Source organism: Nerophis lumbriciformis, linkage group LG37 (genome assembly GCF_033978685.3).
Source record: "Nerophis lumbriciformis linkage group LG37, RoL_Nlum_v2.1, whole genome shotgun sequence".
Classification (NCBI taxonomy): domain Eukaryota; kingdom Metazoa; phylum Chordata; class Actinopteri; order Syngnathiformes; family Syngnathidae; genus Nerophis; species Nerophis lumbriciformis.
In genome coordinates, this window is record NC_084584.2 from 11,344,453 (window position 1) to 11,357,322 (window position 12,870).

Below are 12,870 nucleotides of genomic sequence, written 5' to 3' on the forward strand. Positions count from 1 at the left end.
TGATAAATCACACTGCGCGTGCTAAATAATTATATTTGCATCTTCTCCCCCTAGTATCGTGGGCGTTTTGACCACCAGCATATATTTTGCATATTATCTTATTCTGCTCACTTAACAGATAAAATCAACGGTGCACACGTTTATTGGATCAGCTTTGTGTGTGCTATCAAGTTTGCCCGTGTTTTAGTACACACAAACCTGCAGTAAATCAGGCCCAAAGTGTTATCATAACAATTATTAGGAAGACAAACAGAGACTCACCCCAGCGTCTCTAACGAGGGAAGTTCTTGCTTTGCTGGGTCAGGTACATCGTTGGCAGATGATGTGATGGCAGCCTCTCTGACGACCTGAACGTGAAGAACTTGTGAGTTTCCCGAGGCCGTACATTACAGCAGGCTCAATTCGACAAACTTGTATGTGCTTCTTCTGCAAAACGGACGGCGCGAGCAGAAACAGCTGGTCTGCTGGGTCGCTCTCTGGTTCTGGTTTCAGCACCGTCACAGTAAACTCTAACTTGACTGGAAGGAAAAGACGAGAGAACGTACACAGATGTAACAACATATTCAAATGCAAGATGTCCATAGTTTAGTACAGTGTTTTTCAACCTTTTTTGAGGCAAGGCACATTTTTTTTTCATAAAAAAATACGGAGGCACACCACCAGCAGGAAACGTTAAAAAATTAAACTCCACCAGGTCGTCGTGCCTTATTTTGAGTTTGTTTGTGTTTTTCTGTGTAGTGCTTTAGTTCTTGTCTTGCGCTGTTATTTTGGTGGCCCTTCCTGTTTTGTTGGTGTTTTCCTGTAGCAGTTTCATGTCTTCTTTTGAGCGCTATTCCCCGCACCTGCTTTGTGTTCGCAAGCAAGACTATTTAAGTTGTTGCTATCCTTGTTTGTGTGGACATTGTTGATTGTCATGTCATGTACGGATGTACTTTGTGGACGCCGTAAGTTTTTGCTGTCGTCCAGCATTTGTTTCTGTTTACTTTGTAGCCAGTTCAGTTTTACTTTCGCTTTGCATAGCCTTTTCCTTTCCCTTTTGTTAATTTTTGGTGTAAGCATTACATACCTTTTTAGCTGCACGCTGCCTGCCGCTGTGGTCTGCATATTGGGATCACAACAAACCATCCTCGTCTCAGCCGACATATTCCGACTTTTACAAAGCAATTAACTACCCGCTGCCACCTACTGACATGGAGTATTACGTGGTTACCGTGCCGAGTCACTAAGCAACGGCACATTATTTGCAGATTATAATTATTGATTTACAAAAAATATTTTTGGGACCAATTAGGTGAAGTTGCGTAATTTCCCACGGCACACCAGACAATATAAGTGGTTGAAAAACACTGCTTTAGTATGTACAGTGTATTTCTGAGCTGACTCACCGTCGGTGCCGTGAAGGAGGACGGAGCCGGAGCGCGGCGTCAGACAGGCCAAAGGTTGGTGACTTTGAGTGTGCAGCCAGCCGAGGAAGGCGGTCTGGATCTCATCCACTTCGTCCTCTTCCTTCTGTGGGGACATTGTGAAAAATAACACATAAGGACACAATAGGAGGACTAATAAGCAGAATTAGAATATGCAATTTCGGGAGAAGTTGCGTGTAAATCCTGTATGTGCACAAGCCGCAGATACACATAAGTTGAACTGAAATGCTATCGTTCGCATGCTGACAGTTAGAATGGGAGAAGTTATTTGATTCTAATGCATGTAAAAATAGCTAAAAAAGCTTGCATGCCAACCGTCCCTCAAAAGTTACGCACGCTATTAAGAGTTAGTGTCAGTTTGAAGTAGGGACAGTGTTGGGACTAACGCGTTACTTTGTAACACGTTACTGTAACGCGTTACTGTAACGCCGTTACTATCGGCGGTAAATAGTAATCTAACGCGTCATTTTTTATATTCAGTAACTCAGTTACCGTTACTACATGATGCGTTACTGCGTTATTTTTTATGTAGTATCGGCTAGAAACTGAGAAGATCTGAGTGTTGCAGCGCCGCGGAAGAGGCGACAAGGAAGAGGCGCGCCGCGCACTGTCTGTGTGTACGTGTGTGTGTGTGTGTGTGTGTGTGTGTGTGTGTGTGGGAGGGGGCGTGTCTGTGTCTACTAACAAGACGTCATGGCGAACCCCGAAGCCGAGTTTCTTAAAATGGAGATATTTTCAGTACGTTTCTTTTATCGACCACAAAGAAAAGAACATTTTAGTTGAATGTAAGTTGTGTCTTGGATCAAAGATCCTATCCTCGCAATTCAAATATGCTGAAACAGCTACAAAAACAACATGCTTCGACGAAGCTAGTAAAGAGACACACACTTCATCTCCACCTCCAACAGCGGCTGGATTTTAACGAGGCACTGCACACTGAAGGTACACACACTCTGTCAATTCTCTTATATACTCTTTCATTCTAGACTTCTAGAGTGTTTGATTATCACATCACTCTAAATGTATACACTATAAAGTTCACAAACCTAAAGAGGGACGCTAGTGGGCCAGTCTAATATTTCCTTTTCTCTAAACTAAGTGGGGAAATGTCTAGAGTGTTCAGGGCTTCAGACATGATTTTATTTCAGAATTCCTTGAGAGAAAAAAACGCCTAGTAAGGCTTTGTGTATGAAGTGTGTGCCTTCCTTGGTTTACAGCTATGTTGTTATTATGCTGTTTGTTACTTATGTATGTTATGTTGCAGCTATTTAAAATAGTTTTGTCAATTTGTTCTGGTCTGAAACAAATTTTCAGTTGATCAACACATTGTATTATTCTCCAGTGCAATAACAGTACTGAAATGAAGGCTAAAAGGGCATTAAATGGGGCCTTTAAAAAATTTAAAAAAATATATAAGTAACTAAATAGTTACTTTTCACAGTAACGCATTACTTTTTGGTTTAAGTAACTGAGTTAGTAACTGAGTTACTTTTGAAATAAAGTAACTAGTAACTGTAACTAGTTACTGGTTTTCAGTAACTAACCCAACACTGAGTAGGGATGATGCTCGAACCCGGTTTTCCCGGTTGTTCGATAAGAAAAGAACCGAGTCCTCGGACTCGAATCCCTTTTTGAGAACCGGTACCCGTTAACAAGACCACTATAGTAAAGAAAAAGAGTTGGTTCTTTATTCGAATCCCGTCCCGACAAGAAATGCCCCGTGAGACATCACAAGAAATGACGTCACTTAACTCAGTCATTTGTAACGTGGGGTGCAGCGTGCTGCGGTTCGTTCCCGGGACGCAAAACTGGCGGCTCCGGACGAAAGCGTGCAGGTAGGAGATGATTTATTTCTCATAAATCACACATTACAACAGACAGGAACGAAACAAAAGGAAAGAAGGTAAAGCAAAAACTTACTTAGCACAGGAATACTAGAAGCTAAGGTAACTTCAGCACAGGAATCATGAGCGCGAAAACCAGAATGCCAACGTAACTGTTGCAAATGCAAACAATGAAGCCACGACGAGTGACCGGAAAAGGCAGGCTTAAATAGAGTCTCTGATGAGCAACAGGTGCGCGTACAAGGCAGGTGAAAATCATAAGTAACCATGGTGACTAAAACAAACCCCCGAAGTGCACAAAACAACTAAGGAAGTCCAAAACTAACAGAACATAACTAAACAAAACATGATCCGACCACATCATAATACATCACAGTTTCATATCATTGCACTTTACAGGAGTAGGAAGAAGTAAAGCTTATTTAATCCTACCCCTTTCCCACTTCATAGCGTTTACAAATATATACATAATTTACTGACCTTTTTATAATAAAATATCTGTGAATTAGTATATACAACAGTTTTGTAATATGTAATTAATTAATTCAGTCATTAACATACTGAGATGAAGAATATCTTATTTTCAATAAGGTTGAAAGTATTTCTCATAATTCTTCTTCTTTGTACTTTGTAAGCATTATTCATTTGAACAACCTCTTAAACTGGATCATATCAGTACAATGTTTAACTTCTTTACTTAATCCATTCCATCATTTAATTCCACATCATTTTAGCTGTTTACAATTTTACCAAATCATCGAACTTTTATATTTTTGACTCAATAAATAAAGTGTTTGTATGTTCTCTATATCCAACATTATGTATCAGTCTAATTGATCTATTTTGTAACACGGTTAACGAATGTTGCGCACATTTGTAGTTATTTCCCCACTTTTCTGCACAATAACTCAGATATGGTAATACTATAGCAGCGAGCAGTAGAGAATGTGAAGTGATTTGTTAAACCAAATATTGTGTGTTTTTTTCCATATACAACAACCTATCTGGACTCGATAAGAGAATCGATAAGGAATCGGTACGATAAGAGGATTCGATAATAAGCTCGAACTCGAAAATTTCTTATCAAACATCATCCCTAGTTTGAAGTGAGTGCTGCTGCGCAATATGTCCTCTTAGCAACCCACTAATCCTTTGGCCAATATGACAAATTTAAGTAATATAACAATCAATAAAGTTGCTCAGACGCAAGATAGCATTCTCTAACAGGTCTGTAGACGTCACTCCATCAAAACACACTTTGCTTAAATGCACACTCACCCAACATGCTAATTGATTCACATGATGTATTTCATGTAAAAGGTCTGTGCTCTGCACATGAATGCCATTCATAAATATTATTTGCAGCCGTGTGGTGACTGTAGTGAATAAAAACACAGCGCTGGATCTGTGTGTTTTTTACAAGATTGTGACATAACTGCATTGCACCTTGCACTGCAAACATAGTTGACTTAAGACTTACATGGCAGGTGTTGATAAGACTTTCCTGCTGTGAGATGTTACATGATGTTGGTGGTGTACAAACTATTTTGCTAAAAAAAAATTACTGAATACATTCCTTTACATCTTTTCACACCAATTAGATTTAGTACCGATAAGAGTGCGGCTGAATACCGGAATCAATAAGGAATATTGATATTGGTGTATATAAAATCTTAACAATATACATTCATACTAGAGATGTCCGATAAATGTTTTAAAACATAATATCGGAAATTATTGGTATCGGTTTCAACCTCCCGATTTTCCCAGGAGACTCCCGCATTTCAGTGCTCCTCCCGAAAATCTCACAGGGCAACCATTCTCCCGATTTCCACCCGGACAACAATATTGGGGGCGTGCCTTAAAGGCTCTGCCTTTGGTGTCCTCTACAACCTGTCGTCACGTCCGCTTTTCCCCCCAAACAAACCCGACCCAGTCACATAATATATGCTGCATTTTTACACACTCAAGTGAATGCAATGCATACTTGATCAACAGCCATACAGGTCACACTGAGGGTGGCCGTATACACAACTTTAACACTGTTACAAATATGCGCCACACTGTGAACCCACACCAAACAAGAATGACAAACACATTTCGGGAGAAGTGAAGTGAAGTGAATTATATTTATATAGCGCTTTTCTCAAGTGACTCAAAGCGCTTTACATTGTGAAACCCAATATCTAAGTTACATTTTTAAACCAGTGTGGGTGGCACTGGGAGCAGGTGGGTAAAGTGTCTTGTCCAAGGACACAGGACACAACGGCAGTGACTAGGATGGTGGAAGCGGGGATCGAACCCGCAACCCTGAAGTTGCTGGCACGGCCGCTCTACCAACCGAGCTATACCGCCCCAACATCCGCACCGTAAAACAACATAAACACAACAGAACAAATACCCAGAATCCCTTGCAACACTAACTCTTCCGGGACGCTACAATATACACCCCCCGCTACTATCAAACCCTGACGCACCCCCCCGAATTCGGAGGTCTCAAGGTTGGCAAGTATGGACTCTAGTATACTCTGGACTGAAGCTGTGTGCCTTCATTGTTTTTGTAGCTGTTATTTTAAAGCATGTTTAAAAAAAAATAAAAAAATGATGCACTTTGTGAAAGTCAAAGTATAATATTTCCCATAGTTGTAGTGGGTATCAGGATTATCTCAGGGAGAGCATGTCCCAAATTCCAAGCTGCTGTTTTGAGGCATGTTAAAAAAAAAAAATGCACTTTGTGACTTCAATAATAAATATGGCAGTGCCATGTTGGCACTTTTTTCCATAACTGGAGTTGATTTATTTTGGAAAAACTTGTTTTTGATTGATTGATTGAAACTTGTATTAGTAGATTGCACAGTACAGTACATATTCCGTACAATTGACCACTAAATGGTAACACCCCAATAAGTTTTTCAACTTGTTTAAGTCGGGGTCCACGTTAATCAATTCATGGTAAAGTTACATTGTTTAATGCATCCAGCGGGGCGTCACAACAAAATTAGGCATAATAATGTGTTAATTCCACGACTGTATATATATCGGTATCGGTTGATATCGGAATCGGTAATTAAAGGGGAACATTATCACAATTTCAGAATGGTTAAAACCATTAAAAATCAGTTCCCAGTGGCTTATTATATTTTTCGAAGTTTTTTTCAAACTTTTACCCATCACGCAATATCCCTAAAAAAAAGCTTCAAAGTGCCTGATTTTAACCATCGTTATATACACCCGTCCATTTTCCTGTGACGTCACATAGTGAAGCCAACACAAACAAACATGGCGGCTAGAACAGCAAGCTATAGCGACATTAGCTCGGATTCAGACTCGGATTTCAGCGGCTTAAGCGATTCAACAGATTACGAATGTATTGAAACGGATGGTTGTAGTGTGGAGGCAGGTAGCGAAAACGAAATTGAAGAAGAAACTGAAGCTATTGAGCCATATCGGTTTGAACCGTATGCAAGCGAAAGCGACGAAAACGACACGACAGCCAGCGACACAAGAGAAAGCGAGGACGAATTCGGCGATCGCCTTCTAACCAACGATTGGTATGTGTTTGTTTGGCATTAAAGGAAACTAACAACTATGAACTAGGTTTACAGCATATGAAATACATTTGGCAACAACATGCACTTTGAGAGTGCAGACAGCCCAATTTTCATCAATTAATATATTCTGTAGACATACCCTCATCCGCGCTCTTTTCCTGAAAGCTGATCTGTCCAGTTTAAGGGACGGTGTGAGCCAAGACATCCAGGGGGTTTAGCTCGCTCGTCTGCGGGAACAAACTGCCGCCATTGCTTGCCGTGCTAGCGAGGTCCTTTGTCCCTGAATTGCTCACACACTCCGGCAGATTCAATGGGGGTCTGGCGGCAGATTTCTTTGACTTTATCGTTGGAAATGCATCTGCTTTGAGTGTCGCAGGATATCCACACATTCTTGCCATCTGTCGTAGCATAGCTTTCGTCGGTAAAGTGTGCGGAACAAACGTCCAATTTCTTGCCATTTTCGCATCTTTGGGCCACTGGTGCAACTTGAATCCGTCCCTGTTCGTGTTGTTACACCCTCCGACAACACACCGACGAGGCATGATGTCTCCAAGGTACGGAAAACAGTCGAAAAAACGGAAAATAACTGAGCTGATTTGACTCGGTGTTTGAGAAAATGGCGGATTGCTTCCCGTTGTGACGTCATCGCTTTGAGAGCGAATATTAGAAAGGCGTTTAATTCGCCAAAATTCACAAATTTAGAGTTCGGAAATCGGTAAAGAAAATATATGGTCTTTTTTCTGCAACATCACGTTATATATTGACGCTTACATAGGTCTGGTGATAATGTTCCCCTTTAAGAGTTGGACGATATCGGAATATCGGATATCGGCAAAAAAGCCATTATCGGACATCTTTAATTCATACACAACAATACAGCGCAAAATCATTCCTGACACTCACCAGTTGATTTAGAGGCTGGAGGCGAATGGAGGATGCAACTTTCACTGTCGATTTTACCGGCCTAATTCTCACGGTGGAGTGTGGCGAGATGTTAAGTCTGGTGGTCAAAGGTGGTGGGATCTGGTACATATAAATATAAAAAGGATGAAGTATGATTTGCTCAAATAATGACGTACATGTGCAAAGTGTGGCTGTCTCACCCAGACTTTCCCGCAGTGGATCATTCCCTTGCTGGGCCTTCTTTGCTCCTCTGCCAGCTCGTCCACATCATGGCATATCAAACGAACCACCGTGGCTTCCTCTTTCACCTCCTCGCCAGCTCCATCCTTCTGTTTCACCGCGGCCGACTTGGCTCTCTCCTTGGCCTCCCTGGGGGAAGCCACCCTGGAGAGCAGGCCAAAGGTCACTGCGGGCAGACCTCCAGTGAGGCTGGCATCCGATCCGTGGCCCCAAGGTAAGACGTGGAGCACGCCTGGAGCGACGTGACTCGCGGCGCCGAGAGACAGGGGAGGTGCACCGCATACTCTGTAGCGCGAGTCCTGGAGGAGGGCGGGGACATCCGGTACAGAGGGGAGCTCCTTGATTGGGTCACATGCGCCCTTTGTCATGTAACCAAACAGACTTTTTAGGCCCCACTGCTGACTCTGAGGCACAGAGATGGACACAGTTTGGGACGGCGGTTCTGACACGCCGTGAGGAGGCTGAGAGGAACCCTCGGGGCGAGCGGTGTGGTTCTTTGGGGACACGATGAGCTCTGTGAAGGGCTCCAGGCGACCAAAAGGCACAGACGGCGACAAGGACACTGCAGGAGGTTAGCAAAAGAAGAATATTTGAAGTGTAGTACCTATTAGGGTTGTCCCGATACCAAAGTGTATTTCGACACTTTTCTAAATAAAAGGGGACCACAAAAAATGGCATTATTGGCTTTATTTTTAACAAAAACATGTTTCTTATTGCAATCCAAGAACAATTTAGTCCTTAAATAAAATAGTGAACATACTAGACAACTTGTCTTTTAGTAGTAAGTCAGCAAACAAAGACTCCTAATTTGGGTGCTTACGTATGCAGTAACATATTGTGTCATTTATCTACCTATTATTTTGTCCACATTATGAAGGACAAGCGGTAGAAAATTCATTATTAATCTACTTGTTTATTTACTGTTAAAATCTCTTTTTTTCCCTGTTTCAACATGTTCTATCTACACTTCTGTTAAAATGCAATAATCACTTATTCTTCTGTTGTTTGATACTTCACATTAGTTTTGGATGATACCACACATTTAGGTATCAATCCGATACCAAGTAGTTGTCAGGTGTAGATAAACCCATGGCATTTGTTTACATTCAGGCGCACTAGCTTTTGTTAGCGGTGACACCGGTGAGCTATTGTATCCTCCTATGGTGTGTAGTGAAGCATGTTTAGCTATTCCTCATCCTGCAGTGATAATGATACTTGTAAGAATTGTACTTTATTTGTCGCCACGGAGGCGAGGATTAGTGATTTAGAAGTAGCTACAGCACTGCCAACTGCATTTCAGTGTTAAAGCTTCACCTTTATCATTAGTTTTTAAGGCAATATGTGTCCAATCTCCCTTTTCTGTCGACACGCTGTGTCTCCTTGTAGGTACTCTGTGATTGTGCGCTGCCAAACATGCTCCTCTGCTTGTAAAACTAGCAATGCCACGGCATTAAAAAAAAAGAAAGAACCGGTACTTTTTAGAAGCGGTATAGTACTGTTTATTAGAGATGTCCGATAATATCGGCCTGCCGATATTATCGGCCGATAAATGCGTTAAAATGTAATATCGTAAATTATCGGCATCGTTTTTTTATTATTATCGGTATCCTTTTTATTTATTTATTTTTGTTTATTAAATCAACATAAAAAACACAAGATACACTTACAATTAGTGCACCAACCCAAAAAAACTCCCTCCCCCATTCACACTCATTCACACAAAAGGGTTGTTTCTTTCTGTTATTAATATTCTAGTTCCTACATTATATATCAATATATATCAATACAGTCTGCAAGGGATACAGTCCGTAAGCACACATGATTGTGCGTGCTGCTGGTCCACTAATAGTACTAACCTTTAACACTTCATTTTACTCATTTTCATTAATTACTAGTTTCTATGTAACTGTTTTTATATTGTTTTACTTTTTTTTTTTATTCAAGAAAATGTTTTTAATTTATTTATCTTATTTTATTAATTTTTTTAAAAAGTACCTTATCTTCACCATACCTGGTTGTCCAAATTAGGCATAATAATGTGTTAATTCCACGACTGTATATATCGGTTGATATCGGTATCGGTTGATATCGGTATCGGTAATTAAAGAGTTGGACAATATCGGAATATCGGATATTGGCAAAAAGCCATTATCGGACATCCCTACTGTTTATGATTCATTAGTATTGCGGTACTTTACTAATACCAGTATACCGTACAACCCTAGTACCTATATTGAAGCGGAACTGCACTTTTTGGGGAATTTTGCCCGTTATTCACAATTCTTAAGTAAGACAAGAACATATGTTTTTCTTTTTTTAATGCATTCTAAGTCATAAAATACGGCAAGTACGAGGTGGTTACCAATGCAACTAATTATACTCTATTCCGCCTGTAAAGCCCTCTAAAAAAACATCCAAAATACACCAACAATATTCCATTTACATCTTGTGACCTGAATATTAACCAAGTATTAGCGATATTGTGATAAGCGTTGACGCCAATTATCATTTTTTTTAGCAGCGTCACGATCACAATTAGCTAACTAGCTTATGCTGCCATATTGAGCTGCTGCTGAGTTGGTGAAAGTTAATTGTAGATTATAAATCATGCCTCATCTACCTCACCTGGATAATAGAAGGTTGTGGACCTAAACCGAGAAGTTGGTCAACTTTGACATCCAACTTATTAAAGTTAAAGTACCCATGATTGTCACACACACACTAGGTGTGGCGAAATTATTCTCTGCATTTGACCCATCACCCTTGATCACCCCCTGGGAGGTGAGGGGAGCAGTGAGCAGCAGCGGTGGCCGCGCCCGGGAATCTTTTCTGGTGATTTAACCCCCAATTCCAACCCTTGATGCTGAGTGCCAAGCAGGGAGGTAATGGGTCCCATTTTTATAGTCTTTGGTATGACTCGGCCGGGGTTTGAACTCATGACCTACCGATCTCAGTTAGCACTTAGCAATACCGCTATTTGCTGGATCTGTTTATCACTTAGCTTCTAAAACTTGTATCGCATCTGTCAGAATAATTGTATCACAAAACTTTGTTTCAATGAGTTCCCGGCGAGCAATCAAAAGCGGTCTTTGATCTTACCAATCAAAAGGCTTGTAAAACTCCACTGTGTAGGATAGGAAGCGACATGAAGGTGTCGGTTTCTTTGATCTTGTCTTTTGTCTTGACCCGAGATCTACAAAGCGGAGAGGAAGCAGGACCTGACGCAAGCTCCAGGCATCTTTTCTTTGAACTGTTTTATGACCGAAAACAACGGCTGTTTACGACCACTTTCCCCTTAGAAACAGCTGTTGTTATGTTATCAGGGAATATCCAAATAAAAGAGGCGTGGACCTTTTTCGTCAGAGCGTGGTGGAAGACCAGACGTTTCTCCTCAATGAGCTAAATTGAATTCTGTCTCTGTTTAATTTCTTGCTTCTTGTCTGTTTAATAGATGTCATCAGTGTTTGAACCTAACAGTGTCTTCCTCATATTCAAACTAACTATCCATAAACTACCTTTATGGATCATAATTTGACCCAAAGTAGTTATTGTCTTCTCTCATGAAGTCTGCCATGATTAGTAGTAGTTCTTGTTGAAAGGAAAAGTGAATGTTGTGATGTGTCTGTGAAATGAATACGCCACCGTATGCATAAAATACCAAAAATATGTAAATATCACATGTTATTATAAATGTTACTACATTACATATGTACTTACAGCATGTATTCAAAACACTGATGGAGGTTTTTGGATGGGGTTTTTTAGAGCGCGTAAAAGTAAAAAACGAGCGATTACCATTGGCTCCATTGTTAGCTGACTTTTGCTAGCATTTATTTACGAGTTAGAATGCATGAAAAAAGAAAAACGTGTTCTGGTCTTACATAAGGATTGTGAATGATAGACAAAATTCCAAAAAGAGTGCAATTCCCCTTTAAAAGCTAAGAACATGTAACTTTAAAAAATAGCCAGTAAAATTAAAAAAAAAAAAAAAAAAAAAAAAAAAAAGGAAGTAAAGGTTTGACACTGGAACAGATGTTTTTTTTTAAATAGGTTCCAGATCTTAACCAGCATTATTTTTTGTTTAAAGTTAAAAGTACCAATGATTGTCACCCACACACTAGGTGTGGTGAAATGTGTACTCTGCATTTGACCCATCCCCTTGTTCACCCCCTGGGCGGTGAGGGGAGCAGTGAGCAGCAGCGGTGGCCGCGCCCGGGAATCATTTTTGGTGATTTAACCCCCAATTCCAACCCTTGATGCTGAGTGCCAAGAAGGGAGTTAATGGCTTCCATTTCTATAGTCTTTGGTATGACTCGGTTGGGGTTTGAACTCACAACCTACCAATCTCAGGGCGGACACTCTAACCACTTTTACTAAAGGTTTATTTATTTAAAAGGGGCAGAATGTGCCAGTATACAGCAAGGATACTAATTTCCAACATAAAAACATGTTGACACAACAGCACAATACAATACACAGACTAAAAAACAAAAACACAAGCATATAGCAACAGTAATGATGAAATCAAATGTAAAATGTCCACATATAGGGATGGGATTGTGTTTAACTTAAGAGGTTCCACTCTTACCTATCTGGATGAAGATGACTGTGTGGTTGTCCACCCATACGGGGAAGACGGCACGTTGGAAAACGACTCTAATCTGATCCAAAAGATGCTCCTCGAGCGCGCCGCTGTGGAGCTCCTAAAAAGGTGTCATGCAGAGAAAATCATAACGATGCAAGACCATAAAGCAGAGCAAATATTTTGACTCGGGGGCCACATTGAGAGAAAGAGTGGAGGGGCCAATGTGTATGTGTGTATAAATGATATATACACATTTAGCTGTAAAAATCTGCTGTACAGTATGTGTGATTGGGTCCCTTTTTTTCCAGGAACACTAATACCAA

At 40.6% G+C, this 12,870-nt stretch overlaps 1 protein-coding gene across 4 annotated transcripts in view; it reads right to left on the minus strand.

The window, feature by feature from the left end:
• The window catches only part of pex1 (peroxisomal biogenesis factor 1), a 71,377-nt gene that overhangs the window by 38,483 nt on the left and 20,024 nt on the right, over positions 1-12,870 (minus strand). For all 4 annotated transcript variants that reach the window (XM_061931096.1, XM_061931097.1, XM_061931098.1 and 1 more), the window contains 6 exons: positions 12,551-12,665; positions 7,923-8,524; positions 7,723-7,842; positions 1,386-1,509; positions 412-518; positions 262-347 (listed from right to left, as the gene is read on the minus strand). In XM_061931096.1, the coding sequence (XP_061787080.1) occupies positions 262-347; positions 412-518; positions 1,386-1,509; positions 7,723-7,842; positions 7,923-8,524; positions 12,551-12,665 (1,154 nt within the window). The remainder of the gene's footprint in view (positions 1-261; positions 348-411; positions 519-1,385; positions 1,510-7,722; positions 7,843-7,922; positions 8,525-12,550; positions 12,666-12,870) is intronic.